This window comes from Trichosurus vulpecula, chromosome 3 (assembly GCF_011100635.1).
Source record: "Trichosurus vulpecula isolate mTriVul1 chromosome 3, mTriVul1.pri, whole genome shotgun sequence".
In the NCBI taxonomy this organism is placed as follows: domain Eukaryota; kingdom Metazoa; phylum Chordata; class Mammalia; order Diprotodontia; family Phalangeridae; genus Trichosurus; species Trichosurus vulpecula.
In genome coordinates this window covers 73,400,957-73,414,753 of record NC_050575.1, presented here as the reverse complement: position 1 = coordinate 73,414,753, position 13,797 = coordinate 73,400,957, and the positions used below count along the sequence as shown (strand labels likewise).

At 41.4% G+C, this 13,797-nt stretch overlaps 1 protein-coding gene across 1 annotated transcript; it reads left to right on the top strand.

Moving 5' to 3' along the window:
* Nucleotides 1-12,900: 12,900 nt before the first annotated feature.
* On the top strand, nt 12,901-13,499 carry LOC118843827 (ATP synthase subunit ATP5MPL, mitochondrial-like). The gene is made up of 2 exons (XM_036751608.1): nt 12,901-12,953; nt 13,011-13,499. The coding sequence occupies exon 2, from the start codon at nt 13,012-13,014 to the stop codon at nt 13,195-13,197; it is 186 nt and encodes a 61-aa protein (XP_036607503.1). The 5' UTR covers nt 12,901-12,953; nt 13,011; the 3' UTR covers nt 13,198-13,499.
* The last annotated feature ends 298 nt before the right edge of the window (nt 13,500-13,797 follow it).

Genomic DNA, 13,797 nt, shown 5'->3' with positions numbered 1-13,797 from the left:
CACCTTTGTCGGTGTTCTCCCTTTTAACTCTTAGCCAGTAGACACAATTAGCTCTTGGCAAAGATATTTGCTAATATGACTCAGTAAAGATAGATAAAATTAACAACAAAAAAAGAATACAAATATCACCCACAAAAAAAGAAAAAAAATACACATATACACAAAATACTGTAGTACACGTTCCAATAAATACACAAAATATCTGTGGAAAGAAAAGGCAAAAAATTAAAGTACAATATTAGTGAGGTACTTTTGTAAAGAACAAACACATGCTTTGGCAATTCACAACTCTGAAACTGCAGACCCTGGGAATCCTTTCTTTTCTACTTTTACACCCAAACTCTCAATTTCCTGGCCTAGGTGGCACAGTGGATAGAAAGCTCAGTCTGGAGTCAGAAAGACCTGACTTCAAATCTAACATCAGACACTTAATAACTACATGATTCTCAGCAAGCCCTATAGTGGTATTTATATTATAGGCTTGTTGTAAGGATCAAGCGATAATATCTGTAAAATATTTGAGATAGTTCCTGTATACATAGTAGTTGTTTAATAAATGCTTGTTTTCTTTTCCCTCCTCTTCTTTATAGTCTATATCTGGCCCTCTTCTCTGTTGTCAGGTATCTACTGTCTTTGAAGACAATTTCTCCTTTGGGTGACTGGCCCTTTGTGCCATGACTATCTGTTTAAATAGGCCTATAGTTCTCTTGAACTGACTCTGAAATGCTGTTTGGGATGTTTTCTTCTGGGCAAGTTAATATGCTGCTAGCTTGTGCAACTACTGATAGAGGTCAGGGCAGTGGTGGGATTCAGCCCGTTCACACCGGTTCGGCAGAACCAATACCTAATTTATTCTTGAGTTTGGTGAACCCAGTTGTTATAATCTCACTTGTAATCAGAGTTCTCTCTAAGGTGGGTACCTGGGCAGCCGCCCAATGTGGAAATTATAAATATATATTTCCTGCCCCCCTCCAAAGGCAGTGCTGAGTCCCGGCCCGGGAAAGGGGTCCAGGATAGAGGCACAAGGGAAAGCAGGAATGCAGTAGTAAAGTGCCAGCATGAGATGGAAGGAGGAAGGGAAGGGGACAGCCAGACCCAGAATGGGAGGTCTGGGCTTACCCTCAGCAGAAGCTGCAGCTGCTGGGGCAAAGGGGTGGGGTGGGGGGAGATAAAGTGGGGTGATAGTAGCAGCAGCAGCAGAGCCTGCTAAAGGTTTAGACCCTTCCCCCTCCCCTGCTCCCTCCTTCTCCATTTGCTCATGAATGGATCACCCACCAAACCTAGCCTCCAGGGGCCAGCAGGGAAGCTGGAGGGCTGGGGCTAAGTCTCTTAGTGTAAAGGGGAGAAAAAGCAAGCAGTTACTTTGGACTTCCTCCCAGGGCCTTCTGCCTCCTGCCTGCTTGCCACTCCTACTGTACCTAGTACAAGGAGGCAGAAGGCATTTATGATGGAAGCCACCCAACACATGGCCTCTGCTGCCCCCCCACCACCATCACCCTCAACTTCTGGCCCTTATATCCCTGGCCCAGCCCTTACCGACCCCTCTCCCTCTGCCAGCACCCTCTCCTCATCTTGTAATAAGCCTGCCTCTTTCTCCCTGGGCCTGAGCCCTGACCAGAGCTGGTCCCAACTGATCCCAATGACTGAAGGACCCTTGTGTCATGGAAATCAAGGATGCCAAGGGCTCAGAGAGAGTGTTCCGTGGGGGGCAAGAGGTGGGGGGTGGGGGGGAAAGATGTACTTGAAAGTCAGGTTGTCCTTGGTCCCTCAGACTTGGCCTTTTAGTGTAACTAAAGCTGTTCAAAAGAAACTCTGACTTTTTCCCTGGCCCTGAGCTCACCTTAGTCCTGATGTCTCAGGTCTCAAGATGATGTTCACTGATTCCTGAGAGAAGTTGGGCTGTGAGTCCATGGGGACAACTCCATGTATACAACCGAACACAAGACCATTTTTCTGAGCCGATCCAGTGCCTTATCACAAACACGCACACATACACACACACACATTCATACATGTTCACCAACATTCACTCACACACTTATACACATTCATATACACTCATAAATACACATCCACACAAAGTCACACACAGACTCATATTCATTCACATATGTTCACTTACACACTCATACACTTTCACACACACACATACACAAGCTGACACACACTCACAGACTATATATATTCTCATACACACACACACACACACACACACACTCTACATTTTTAAAGTCCCACTCTTAGCTATAACTAGATTTTATAAGAGTACTAGCAACATATAGTTAGATCTGCAATTATAGAGAGCTAAGAAAAACTAATCCAATTGATGCAGTCAGTCTAATTCACTCACTTCATAGATGAAGAAACTCAGGCACAGAGAGTAACCAAATGATTTAATCAACTTTATAATGAAAAGTGAAAGTGAAAAAGTGAAGTGAAAAACTGACTGAAAATGATTTATGGGTAGTGAAAAAAGTCATTGCAACAATGTATCCTGTGTACTTCTGGAGAGTAAAATGGAAATGATGAAGAGAGCTGTGATAGAAGTGTTAGATCAAGTCTCAGTTACAAAAACCTTGAAGGACATAAGCACCAAAAGCAATGACGCTGAAAAGTGGAAGCCAGATGGCCAGTTTAGTCAGTAAACGTTTATATTATGTGTCAGGCACTGGCATAAGTGGGAGTGGTACAAAACAGGTTAAAACTGATCCCTACCCTCAAGGAACTCACAATCTCAAGGCAGAGACACCAAGCAAAAAAAAAAAATATGTACGAAAAAGCTACGTAAAGGAAAAATGTGTAATAATTGAAGGCACCAGAATTAAGAGGGGTTGTGAAATGCTTCCTGTAGAAGACATTATTTCTTTTTTTTATCTTTATTTTTTTTGAGGGTGATTGGGGTTAAGTGACTGGCCCAAGGTCACACAGCTAGTAAATATGTCAAGCGTCTGAGGTCACATTTGAACTCAGGTCCTCCTGACTCCAGGGCAGGGTGTTCTACTTATTGAGAAGACATTATTTCAGTTTGGACTTGAAGGAATTTAGGGAAGCCAAGAGGCAGGGATGAAGAGGGACAGCATTCTAGGTACAGGGGACAGTTAGTACAAAAATCCCTCCACTCGTTTTCTGTTCACTCATTTCTCAACCCATTGTAATCTGGCTTCTAAATTCATTGCTCCACTGAAACCACTGTCTTTGCAGTTACCAGAGTTACCAATGATCCACTATAAATTCAATGGCCTTTTTACATTTCTCACTCCTCTTGCCCTCTCTGCAGCCCTTAATACTGTCAGTGACATCTTGATATTGTCTTCACTTGAGCTGCTTGGCTAGATTAACCTTGTGATTGTGACCAACATTTAGGCTGCGATTATTGTCTTATCACATTCATGAGTCATAGTAAAAATCCACCCACACAAAACACCCTCTCCAAATAAAACAAAAAATATGGGGGTTGTTCTGGTATTCCTCCTACCTTCAGATGATTGCTTCTTAGTCTCCTTTTCTGGATCCTCATTTGAATCATGCCCTCTCACTTTAGTTGTGACACAGGGTTCTGCACTGGATCCTCTTCTCTTCTCCCTTTATAGTACTGCACTTGGTGATCTCATCAGCTCTCATGATTTCAATCTCTATTCACTATAAAATGATTTTTAAATCCACCCATGCTACTCTAACTTCTCTAATGATCTCCAGTCATTTATCGCCAACTGCCTTTCAGACTTCTCAAATTGAATGTCCATTAGACATTTTAAACTTGACATGTGCAGAACTGAAATTATCTTTCACCCAACCCTCTCCCATCTTACCTGTCATATGGCTGTGGAAGGCAGCACCATGCCCCCAGGCCCTAGACTCACACCTTAAGTGTCATACTTGACTCCTCACTGTTTCTCATCCAGCATATCCAATCTGTTGCCAAGGTCTATCAATTTCATCCTTGTGATATCTTTCAGCTGATACTGCCACCAGTTTTATGCATGCCCTCATTAAATCATCCTGTGTCTATTGCAATAGCTTGCAAGTGGGCTTGCTTGCTTCAAGTCTCTTTCCATTCCATTTTATCCTCCATTCAGCCAAAAAAAATGATTTTCCTCTGATCATTTCACCTCCTACTTAATAAACTCCGATGGCATCTTATTGTTGCCATGATCAAATATCACGATTGGCATTAAAAAAATACCATAACTTACTCCCACATACATAACTTTGCCTCTCTTCTTACACCTTATTCCCTGCCATAGAGGTTTCCTAGTTTAGATTATGTGATATAACTTTATAGTGGACTCCATCAGGATGGATAATCCAGCTTCATTCAGTAGTATGTGAGTATGAATGAAGACAGCTGATGATAAGAGTCATACAAGGTAGAAACCTGACAAAGCTCAATCTTGACATAGGGGAGGGGGTCAAGGACTCAAGAGAAGGGGACAAACTGAGTCAAACTGGTTCACCAATAGGTCAACATGGGGAAAAGGAGAGAGAGCATCTGGTGCATGGACTATGGCTTTGGAGACTGCAGAGTTGTTTGGGGGATTGAAGTTGTGGTGTGGAGGAAGAATAGAGTTTAGAAAGGGAAAGCAGAGGGAGAGAGAGAAAATCAATAGATCAAAGTCAAATAAGGGGATGTTAAATTCTTGAACTTGGAGGTGCTATTTATATGTGTGGGTGATAGAAAGATTGAGGGTTGAATGTCTTTATGTGTGGTTGTGGTAGGGTGGAGAAAGAGGCCATGGGAAGTGAGTACGTTGAAGAACCGAGTGTTAGAAGGACAGTCAATATGTTTGGTGAAGCCCCTAGTTTGAAAGCAGGATTTGGAGAGGAGAAAAAATTGTTAGCCAGGTTGAGTTAGGAAGGGGAGGGATTTGGAGGTATGTAGACAATAGCTACCAGGATTTTGATTTGGTATTAAGTATGGATAGTATGAACCACAAAGGCAAAAGTTTACTGAATGATGGACTTAAGGGCAGAACGCAGAAGTAACAATGAGGAGCAAAGAATACTCTAATTCCTCCATCTCTTCCAGTAAAAGGAGATGAATGAGTGTAGATACTGTCAGTTCTGGAAAAAATAGTGAGGGAGGCTGACCAGGGAAGCTCCCTCAGGGAGGATGAAGGTTTCAGTGATTAATAAAAAAATGAAAGGAGGGGAACAGGGAAAAATTAGGATAAAGGGAATGCTGTTGCCTGTGGAATAAACATTTTAGAGGGCACAGGGTAAGAGGTGGGTGTTTTTTAGTCAGGATTTTGCAATGGTAGGGTTGAAGAAGATGGGGATAAAGAACTGGGTGGTGCAAATGGGGAACGAGGTTTGAATGATGACCTTCAGGGGTTCCAAATCCCACTGGGATGTGTAGGGAATAGTCAAATGTGAGGATGTTCATTACTGAGTGGAAAGCACCATTCCTCTTCTTAGAGAAGGATAGAGATCAGGATGGAGACAAGTGCAACAGAAAATAGAAGGTATATGGTCAAATGGTCAAGTGGGAGGCCCACAATCACTTCTCCAAAAACTGGAGATTAAGCAGGAGACAGTGCAGTGGGATGAGCAGGAGGAGAAGAGAGAAGACGGAGAGGAGGAGAAAAACAAGAAGTATATGAAAAGGAGAAGAAAGTGAAAGATCAAGAAGAAGAAGAGGAGGAGGAGGAAGAAGAAGAAGAACAAGAACAGGAGGAGGAGGAGGAGGAACAAGAACAGGAAGAAAAACAAGAACAAGAAGAACAAGAACAAGAACAAGAAGAACAAGAAGGACTGAATGTCCTAGCAGATTAATTCCTGATACCTATTACCTCTTATACATCACACACATTGGCTTTTGTTTCTTGACTTCTTTAATAAGGACTTTTAAATTGTTGTTTTATTCCATTCAGTTCTTCTTACTAGTGCCTGGGACAATCATTAATGCTTTCTGAAGTGCTGCATTTATTTGTTGGATGCTATTCCAAATCTATTCTAAGCTAATCAGAATTAAAGATGTCTGGTTGCCTGGAATACTGACAAATACTACCGTTTATGGATTGTTAAAAAGGCAATGAAGTCATCTCTGGGTTGAACAGGCTATATTTTTTCTGAAAAAGAAATGTGCATTTGCCTTATGTGTACCCAAATAATTGACATAGATTTTATTCTAGATAATATCGGATACTATTAAACTCTGGTGTTCCAAGTATTAAATAATAGAAATTTTCAGCCTGGACCCTTGGTTATATTGATAGGAAATAAAGGGAAACTGGTAATTCAATGATCTTAACCCTGATTGTCTTTCAAAAGTTATCTTATACAGAGGTAAGGAGCCTTTGGAATTGACAACTAGATACAAGACTTAATAATCTCATGGGAACCATTAGCCTTGGTTACAAATAGAAGGGGAGTGCTGCTCAATGAGTTCCAAGTGGCTATCACCTCCAGGATCAAAAATAAAGTCTTCTGTTGGGCATTTAAAATGTCATAACCTTGTGTCTTCTTACCTTCCAGCCTTCATTCACCGTCCTCCTCTAGATGACTTTGGCATTTCCTGAAATGCGACACTCCTGTCTAATAGCCATTTGTGCTAAGCTCACCATAACCCATTCCTGCAATGCCCTGATAATCTCCTCTTCCTCTTAATTTTTTTTGGCTTCCCTCAGGACTCAGATCAAATCTTGCCTTCTGCAGTTAAGACCTTAATGGTCTCTCCAACTGCTAATGTATTTGCTTTTCAGATTAACTACATATACTTTATCAATAACATACCTTCTATGTAGCTCATTATTATGTTGCCTCCCCTATTTGAATGCATTATCCTTAAGAACAGTGACTGCAGGGGCAGCTAGGTAGCACAGTGGGTAGAGAACTGGCCCTGAAGTCAGGAGGACCTGAGCTCAAATCCAGCCTCAGACACTTCACACACTTACTGGCTGTGTGACCTTGGGCAAGTCACTTAACCCCAACTGCCCTGCCTTCCCCCCTCAAAAAACAAAAAAACAAGAACAGCGACTGCTTTTGATCATTTTTATTTTTTATCCTTCATTATTTCCCTGGTAATTGAGTGTTGCCTCACACATAAGATGTTAACAAATAACTGTTTATTGACTGACTGATGTCATAAGTCGCAACAACAAAAATGTACATTTTCAAAGCACACACATGTACATTTTAAAGTTTTCAAAATAATTTGCTGAGGGGTAGACAGTACAAATATTGCTGTCTCCTCTTTGCCTAAATCTATTCTAACCCATATCTTTTTAAAACTGTGTAGCTCATTGACTCTATAGGGGCCATCGCAGGGGGCATGTGCCCGGAGATACCTTGGAAACTTCCAGAGACTCCAAGGACATATTGACTCATGGCTTAGGCCTTTTAAGATGACAAACTTCCTAGCTTCTACTTTCCAGGTGGTGATCCAATACTGAAACAACTTGGAATTTTAGAATGACATAGAAAAGCCTGAGTGATCCTATGGCCCTTTCTCCAGCCCTGTGATAGCTGCAGGTAGGTAGAGTGCTATATCACTTAAAAGAAGAAGAATGTTTCTAGGCTGCTAATTTCCCATGTAATATGTAGCCAGTTCTTTGCTTTGATTCTGCAATAAAGGGGGTAGGGAGTATAGATCACACTATTCCATCTCCCATCTCCCATCTCCCACATGTGTGAAATATATACTCGATTAGGCAAGCTTTGGCTGAGGCTCTGACTGCCTGTAATGGCAAGCAAAGTGGGACTTTTTTTTGCTTCTTTTTTTCTTTAGGAGGTCTAGTTCTTCTCAGCACTAAGGTAATCAAGTGCCTTTGATTGAGGCTTGCCTTTGTTTGAATCAAGAGTTTTTCATTAATCAAGAGTCTGATGAGCTGCTTAAGTCACAAGAAAGCCTAAGTCACATGAGTTTAAGTCACATGGTTGTGACACCCTCTGTGGGCTGACCCTGAAGAAGTGTATATATACTCTGAGGTTAGCATTTTGCTTGGAGCTCACTCATTGGAAGAACGTTCCTGAGATTTTGCCAGACAAGACTCTGGGTAGCCCTTAAGGAGCCCCCTGACTTTGGGAAACCCAGATGTTGGTGCTTCTCTCTCTAGTAACTATATATGTATTGCTATGGACAGATAGAAGCCCTATCTGCTGATCTGTGTTATTTGTCCTGTTTATATAATTGCTGCTTGTAATTTCTGTTTGTGTTTTCTCTGAATTTCAGGGTGCTGACTTTTTCCCCTGAACTAAGTGAATGATGTATGTATGTTTAAATAAATTGAGATTGTAAACCCTTTAAAGTTGCTTTCCTTATAAAAGCAGATCAAAGAACCTGTGCTAGCAGCCCTCCTGTGTGCTGCTGTTGTTGGCCTTATACTTCCACAGCAGCTGCTACTATCATTGTTGTTACACTGCATCTTGACTCCTCTGACTGCGCAGCAGCCACCTCAAATGACTAGTGAGGACTCATTATTAAAATTTCAATGTGAGCATTTATACCTCAGAAATCCATAATCATTAAAAATCATTACTTTACTGCCTAGATTAAATATATATATGTTGTTATATAATCAATATATTATGTAATTATAGTATATATTATTTGTATATTTATATTGATAATATAGTAGATTATTGTTATATATAATAAATATAGTGTTCTATATTGTATATATTATTCTATATTATATATAATTATATATAGTATAATATATTACATTATACATAAATAAAATTTATATGCATATAAATTTTATTTTAATTCCAAATTCTCACTCTCTCCCCACCCCTTCTGCCACCTTTTTAGATGGCAAGAAATATAAAACCCCTTAGAAATACAAAATCATGCAAAATAATTTCCACATTAGTCAAAATATGCTTCAATCTCTACTGAGTCTATTAATTCTTTATCTGGATCTGGATGGTACCTTATATATCAAGTCCTTTAGAATTATGGTGGGTCAATGTGTTGATCAGAATTACCAAGTCTTCTACAGTTGTTTATCTTTATAATGTTTCCATTATTGTATACATTGTTCTGGTTCTTCTCTCTTTGCATCAGTTCACATAAGTCATACCAGGATTTTCTGAAACCATTGCCTTCATCAATTTCTTTTTTTGGAGGTAATTGGGGTTGTCACTTCACCAGGGTCACAAGCTACTGAGTGTCAAATGTCTGAGGCTGCATCTGAATACAAGTCTTCCTGACTGTTCTACTCACTGCCCAACCTAGCTGTCCTTATTTCATAACTTCTTACAGCACACTATTATCGTTACATTTCTATCACATTTATAAAGCATAATTTGTTTAGCCATTCCTCAACTGAAGGATATTTTCTGAGTTATAAAATCTTTGCCAACTCTACAAAATAATTTTTGGTAGTTTGATTGGTATGGCCTTGTAGCCAGATGGACTTTGTTTTCTTTGAATGACTCAGCTTGCCTCGTTGAGCTTCCCTGGACTCTGGGGCTTGCTCTTCCGGGGCAGGACCAGAGCTTCCTGTGTGATGAGTCGTGGCGCTGGCTGAGGGGAGGTGTGTTAACGTGGTCTACGCTGGGGGAGGGGCCAAGTCAAGAACCAATCGGCCCTGGTCGTTCAGGCGGCGCTTGATGATGTCAAAAACTCTATAAGAGGGGAGAGGAACTGCTTGAAGATCCTCCTTTCTTTTTCCGGTTGGAGCCAGAGACGCCTACAGCCGAAGCTGAGCTGCCGGTAGCAGAGCTGACTAGAGGCTAGTGGGTAATCTTCTTACCGTAGAGGGGAAGCATGTATACGATTTTGCCTTATACCATCTCGCTTCTCTGTGGCCTCCTAGTTACTCTTGTGAGGCGGACTTATTGGGCCTGGAAGCTTTTGATGAAAATATCAAAATGGGGACACTGGTTTGTGGGATTGTTACTGTGGAGTGTAAAAACATGCTTTAGTTCTCCTGCCTTCTGCCTAGAGAATTCCTTATATCCTGCGGTTCCGGACCTTTTAGGCACATATGAGATTCTCTTTGAAATCATAAATTCTGCCTTCCTAATATATTTGGCGACAAGGTGGATGGGATCGCTAGATATAAGATCTCTGTTCAGAAGCAGAAGAACTTCAGAGGAAGAGATGAATATCCCAGGGTGGGAGGATCCTTTTTATTCCTCCTTAGCAAAGGAATTGGCTAAAAAAGCCGGACCCTGTGAAAACTGGGAACCAAGGCTACAGAGAGGAGATCCTAAGGATTTGGAAAGGTGTTTACAAGAGGTTGGGATTCAGTCAGGGGCATCACTATCTAGGCAAAGCTGGATAGTGTTATCAGCCTACCGGCTAGTATATGAAAGATTGAGATTAAGTGAAAGAGATGGGGGCACTCCTACCGCACAGCAAGAACGGGAATCTCAGATAGCAGGAGAACAAATTGCTGCTCAAGAACCCACTGACTCAGATGAGAACTTTTCTATTAATGTGTCTAGGAGCAACAGGAGGCCAAATAAGCCAAGAGTGCATCCCAACTCAGCCCAGACCAAGCCTGACTGCCTGCTTTGTCCTTGCCATGGTGGCAGGGGAAGCGAGTGGGGGGAAAATGAGACAGTGTTAGGGGCTGAGACAGAAAACGCTACTAGGGTTCAGGACATCCCTCGCACAGAGAATGGGAGATGGTTAAATACTCAGACAAGCGTTCGTCCCGTAGAGAGGAGGAGGACAGAAACCAGAGGTGGCAATTTAGTTACGAGGGAATTTCAGGAAGATTTCTCACCACAAGAGGTCACAGATATTTTGAGTAGATTCAGCCAAAGAGTAGGAGAACCATTAATATCTTGGATGGTAAGGCTCAGTGATCAAGGGGCCGGTGGAATATTAGTAGATAAGAGGGACTGTATGAGATTCATAGGTATCAGCCACGATCCTCTAGTTCAGCAAGCTTTTAGGGAACATCATCAGCGAGGAGGTGATGCTAGCAGGACTACCCTGTTGGCATTAGCTGCTGCGGGATGCAATAAGAGATATACTAATGATTCTATGTGGCCCACTGAGCACAGACCCTGGTATTCACTTAAAGATTGTATCATGAGACTAAAGGAGGAGGTAATGAAGACTGCTATTATGACAGGAACTGCAGACAAATATTACAATGATCCCATAGGAATCCCTCATAGGAATTTAATAATTAGGACAGCTCCCCCTGTTTATAAACAACTAATTTTGAATCTGTTACTTGGGGAAGTAGGGAGCCATCTTACAGAGGTGATAAATAAGATTTTACAGTTACATGACTTAGGAGACTGGGGAAGGGACAGATCTCCTCGAGAGAGAAGGGTGAACAGCCAGCAAACTTCGCGCCAAAATGGAGTGACAAGAAAAGAAATTTTCACTGCTCTATTGAGAGCAGGGGTGGGTTTTGAAATGATAGATGGCATTCCAACCAATGAATTGTACAGGATGTACCGAGATAAAGGACTCGATAACAGGAGAGATAGGGAAATAAGAACTGCTCCTGCAAATGCTACAGATGTTGAACCTTCATACCCAAGTGAATCACATGCTAGGGAATACTAGGAAACAGGCCAGGCCCCAGCCCAAATTAAGGAAATACGTAAGCTGGATTGCAGACCTCACATTAACTTGACCATATATTGGAAAAATGGGTCAAGTACAGTAACTAGGGCATTAATAGATACTGGGGCCGAGGCCACCCTTATCTATGGGAATCCAGACAAATTCAGCCATGGAACTCCTATTACCATCACAGGACTAGGAGGGACTGAAATATCAGCCAGACAAGTTAAATTGATGATGAAAATCGGACAGTTGCCCAAGAAAGAATATAGTGTGGTTATTGTGCCTATTCCTGAATACATCATTGGAATAGACATTTTGAAGGGTATGACCTTAAATTTACCTGAAGGGAAATACCAATTTGCTGTGAGGAAAATAGGCATTAATGCAGTCTTAGTGGGGAAAATCAAGATGGATCCAATCACTTTGCCCGAACCTTCTGAAGTAATTACTTTGAGGCAATATCGTGTGCCAGGTGGGCAAGATGAAATTGCCAACACTATAAGAGAATGTGTTGAGGCAGGAGTGTTAGTCCCTACAACTACTCAATGGAACAACCCTGTCTGGCCAGTCCGAAAGTCAGATGGGACATGGAGGATGACAGTAGATTATAGACAGCTGAACAAAGTGACTCCTCCCTTGTATGCTGCTGTTCCAGACACGGTTACTTTAATAGAGAGAATACAAAAACATGAAGGGACTTGGTATGCAGTTATTGATTTGGCCAATGCCTTCTTTACAATCCCAATAGACCCCAAGCAATGGAACCAGTTTGCTTTTACTTGGCAAGGCCGACAGTATACATTTACACGCCTGCCACAAGGATATATTCATAGCCCAACTATTTGCCACAGGATTGTAGCTGAGCATTTGGATGAATTAAAGCTCCCTGGTGTACAGCTTACACATTACATAGATGATATCATGATACAGGGAAAGAATATAAAAGAAGTGGAGGAGAGTTTAGCATTATTAACTGACCATATGAAAAGCAAAGGATGGGAAATCAACCCCGCAGAGGTTCAGGGGCCAGCTCAAACTGTAAAATTCTTGGGGATACAGTGGAATAGAGGACTGCGAGAAATTCTCCCACAAGCTCGACAAAAAATTCAGGATTTTCCCACCCCTACTAATAAGAAAGAGGCCCAAAAGTTCATAGGGCTATTTGGTTATTGGAGACACCACATCCCACATTTGGGACAGATTTTAAAACCCTTGTATAAAGTCACCAGAAAGAAATATGAATTCGACTGGGGCCTTGAACAAAGTAGAGCTTTTGAGGAAGCAAAAGCTGCTATACAATTAGCTCTGGACTTATGGCCTATGCAAAATGGGCCAGTGGAGTTACAAGTGACTGTACAAGATGACTATGCAAATTGGAGTCTGTGGCAAAAACAACAGAGCCCCCTTCCCGCCGTACTCTGCCGCCGGCCCAGGCTCCCGCGCGCCGCCCTTGTTTGCAGAAGCCAGCCACGAAATAAATGCCTTGCGTTTGAAAATTACCCCTCCAGTCACCCCAGCTCAACGATAAGATGTTCCAGACCTTCATAAAAAATGTTTGGACTCCATTGAAGCCCTATTATACCCAGGTTTACCAGGAGATCTGGGTAGGAATGGGTGTGATGGGGTACATTGTTTACAAAATCAGAAGTGCTGATAAAAAAGCCAAAGCTTTGAAAGGTTCGGGTTCAGCTGCTTCAGCTCATGGACATCATTAACAGGATTTACCTTAGGATTGTGCATAATGTGAAACATCAGGCTGGCTGTAAATTTGGGCATTTGACGATAGAAGAAAGAATGCAAGGATTTCCCATATTAACTCTTAGGCTTTCACAGTGAAATAAAGTCATATATAGACAAATAAATTATTGTGTTCCAATTGAATTAAGATATCCCTTTTTTATCTGGTTCGCACAACTTTAATCTCTGTATACATTGCAAATCCAACATTTGTTTTGTAATGTATCTGGTGGATTAAATGTAATAACCGCTAAAATAAAATGATTAAAATTTTTGGAAATATCAAATTTTTTGTAAGTCTAGAGGAGCTGAGTGATGTCAATAAATATCTTGACTTGCTTAAAAAAAAAAAAAAAAAACAGAGCCGAAGTGTACCTTTAGGCTTTTGGTCAAGGAAACTGCCCTCATCTGGAGTGCAGTATACACCTTTTGAGAAGCAGCTGTTAGCTGCATATTGGGCTTTAGTAGAAACTGAGCAACTAACCCTGGGCCATGAAGTGATATTAAGGCCTGGAATTCCAATTATGACTTGGGTAATGAGTACCCCAGCTTCTCACAGAATTGGACGTGCACAAGAG

Excerpts from the sequence above, each read along its gene's own strand:
- LOC118843827 (XM_036751608.1), top strand. The coding sequence starts at position 13,012 with ATGTTCCAGACCTTCATAAAAAATGTTTGGACTCCATTGAAGCCCTAT.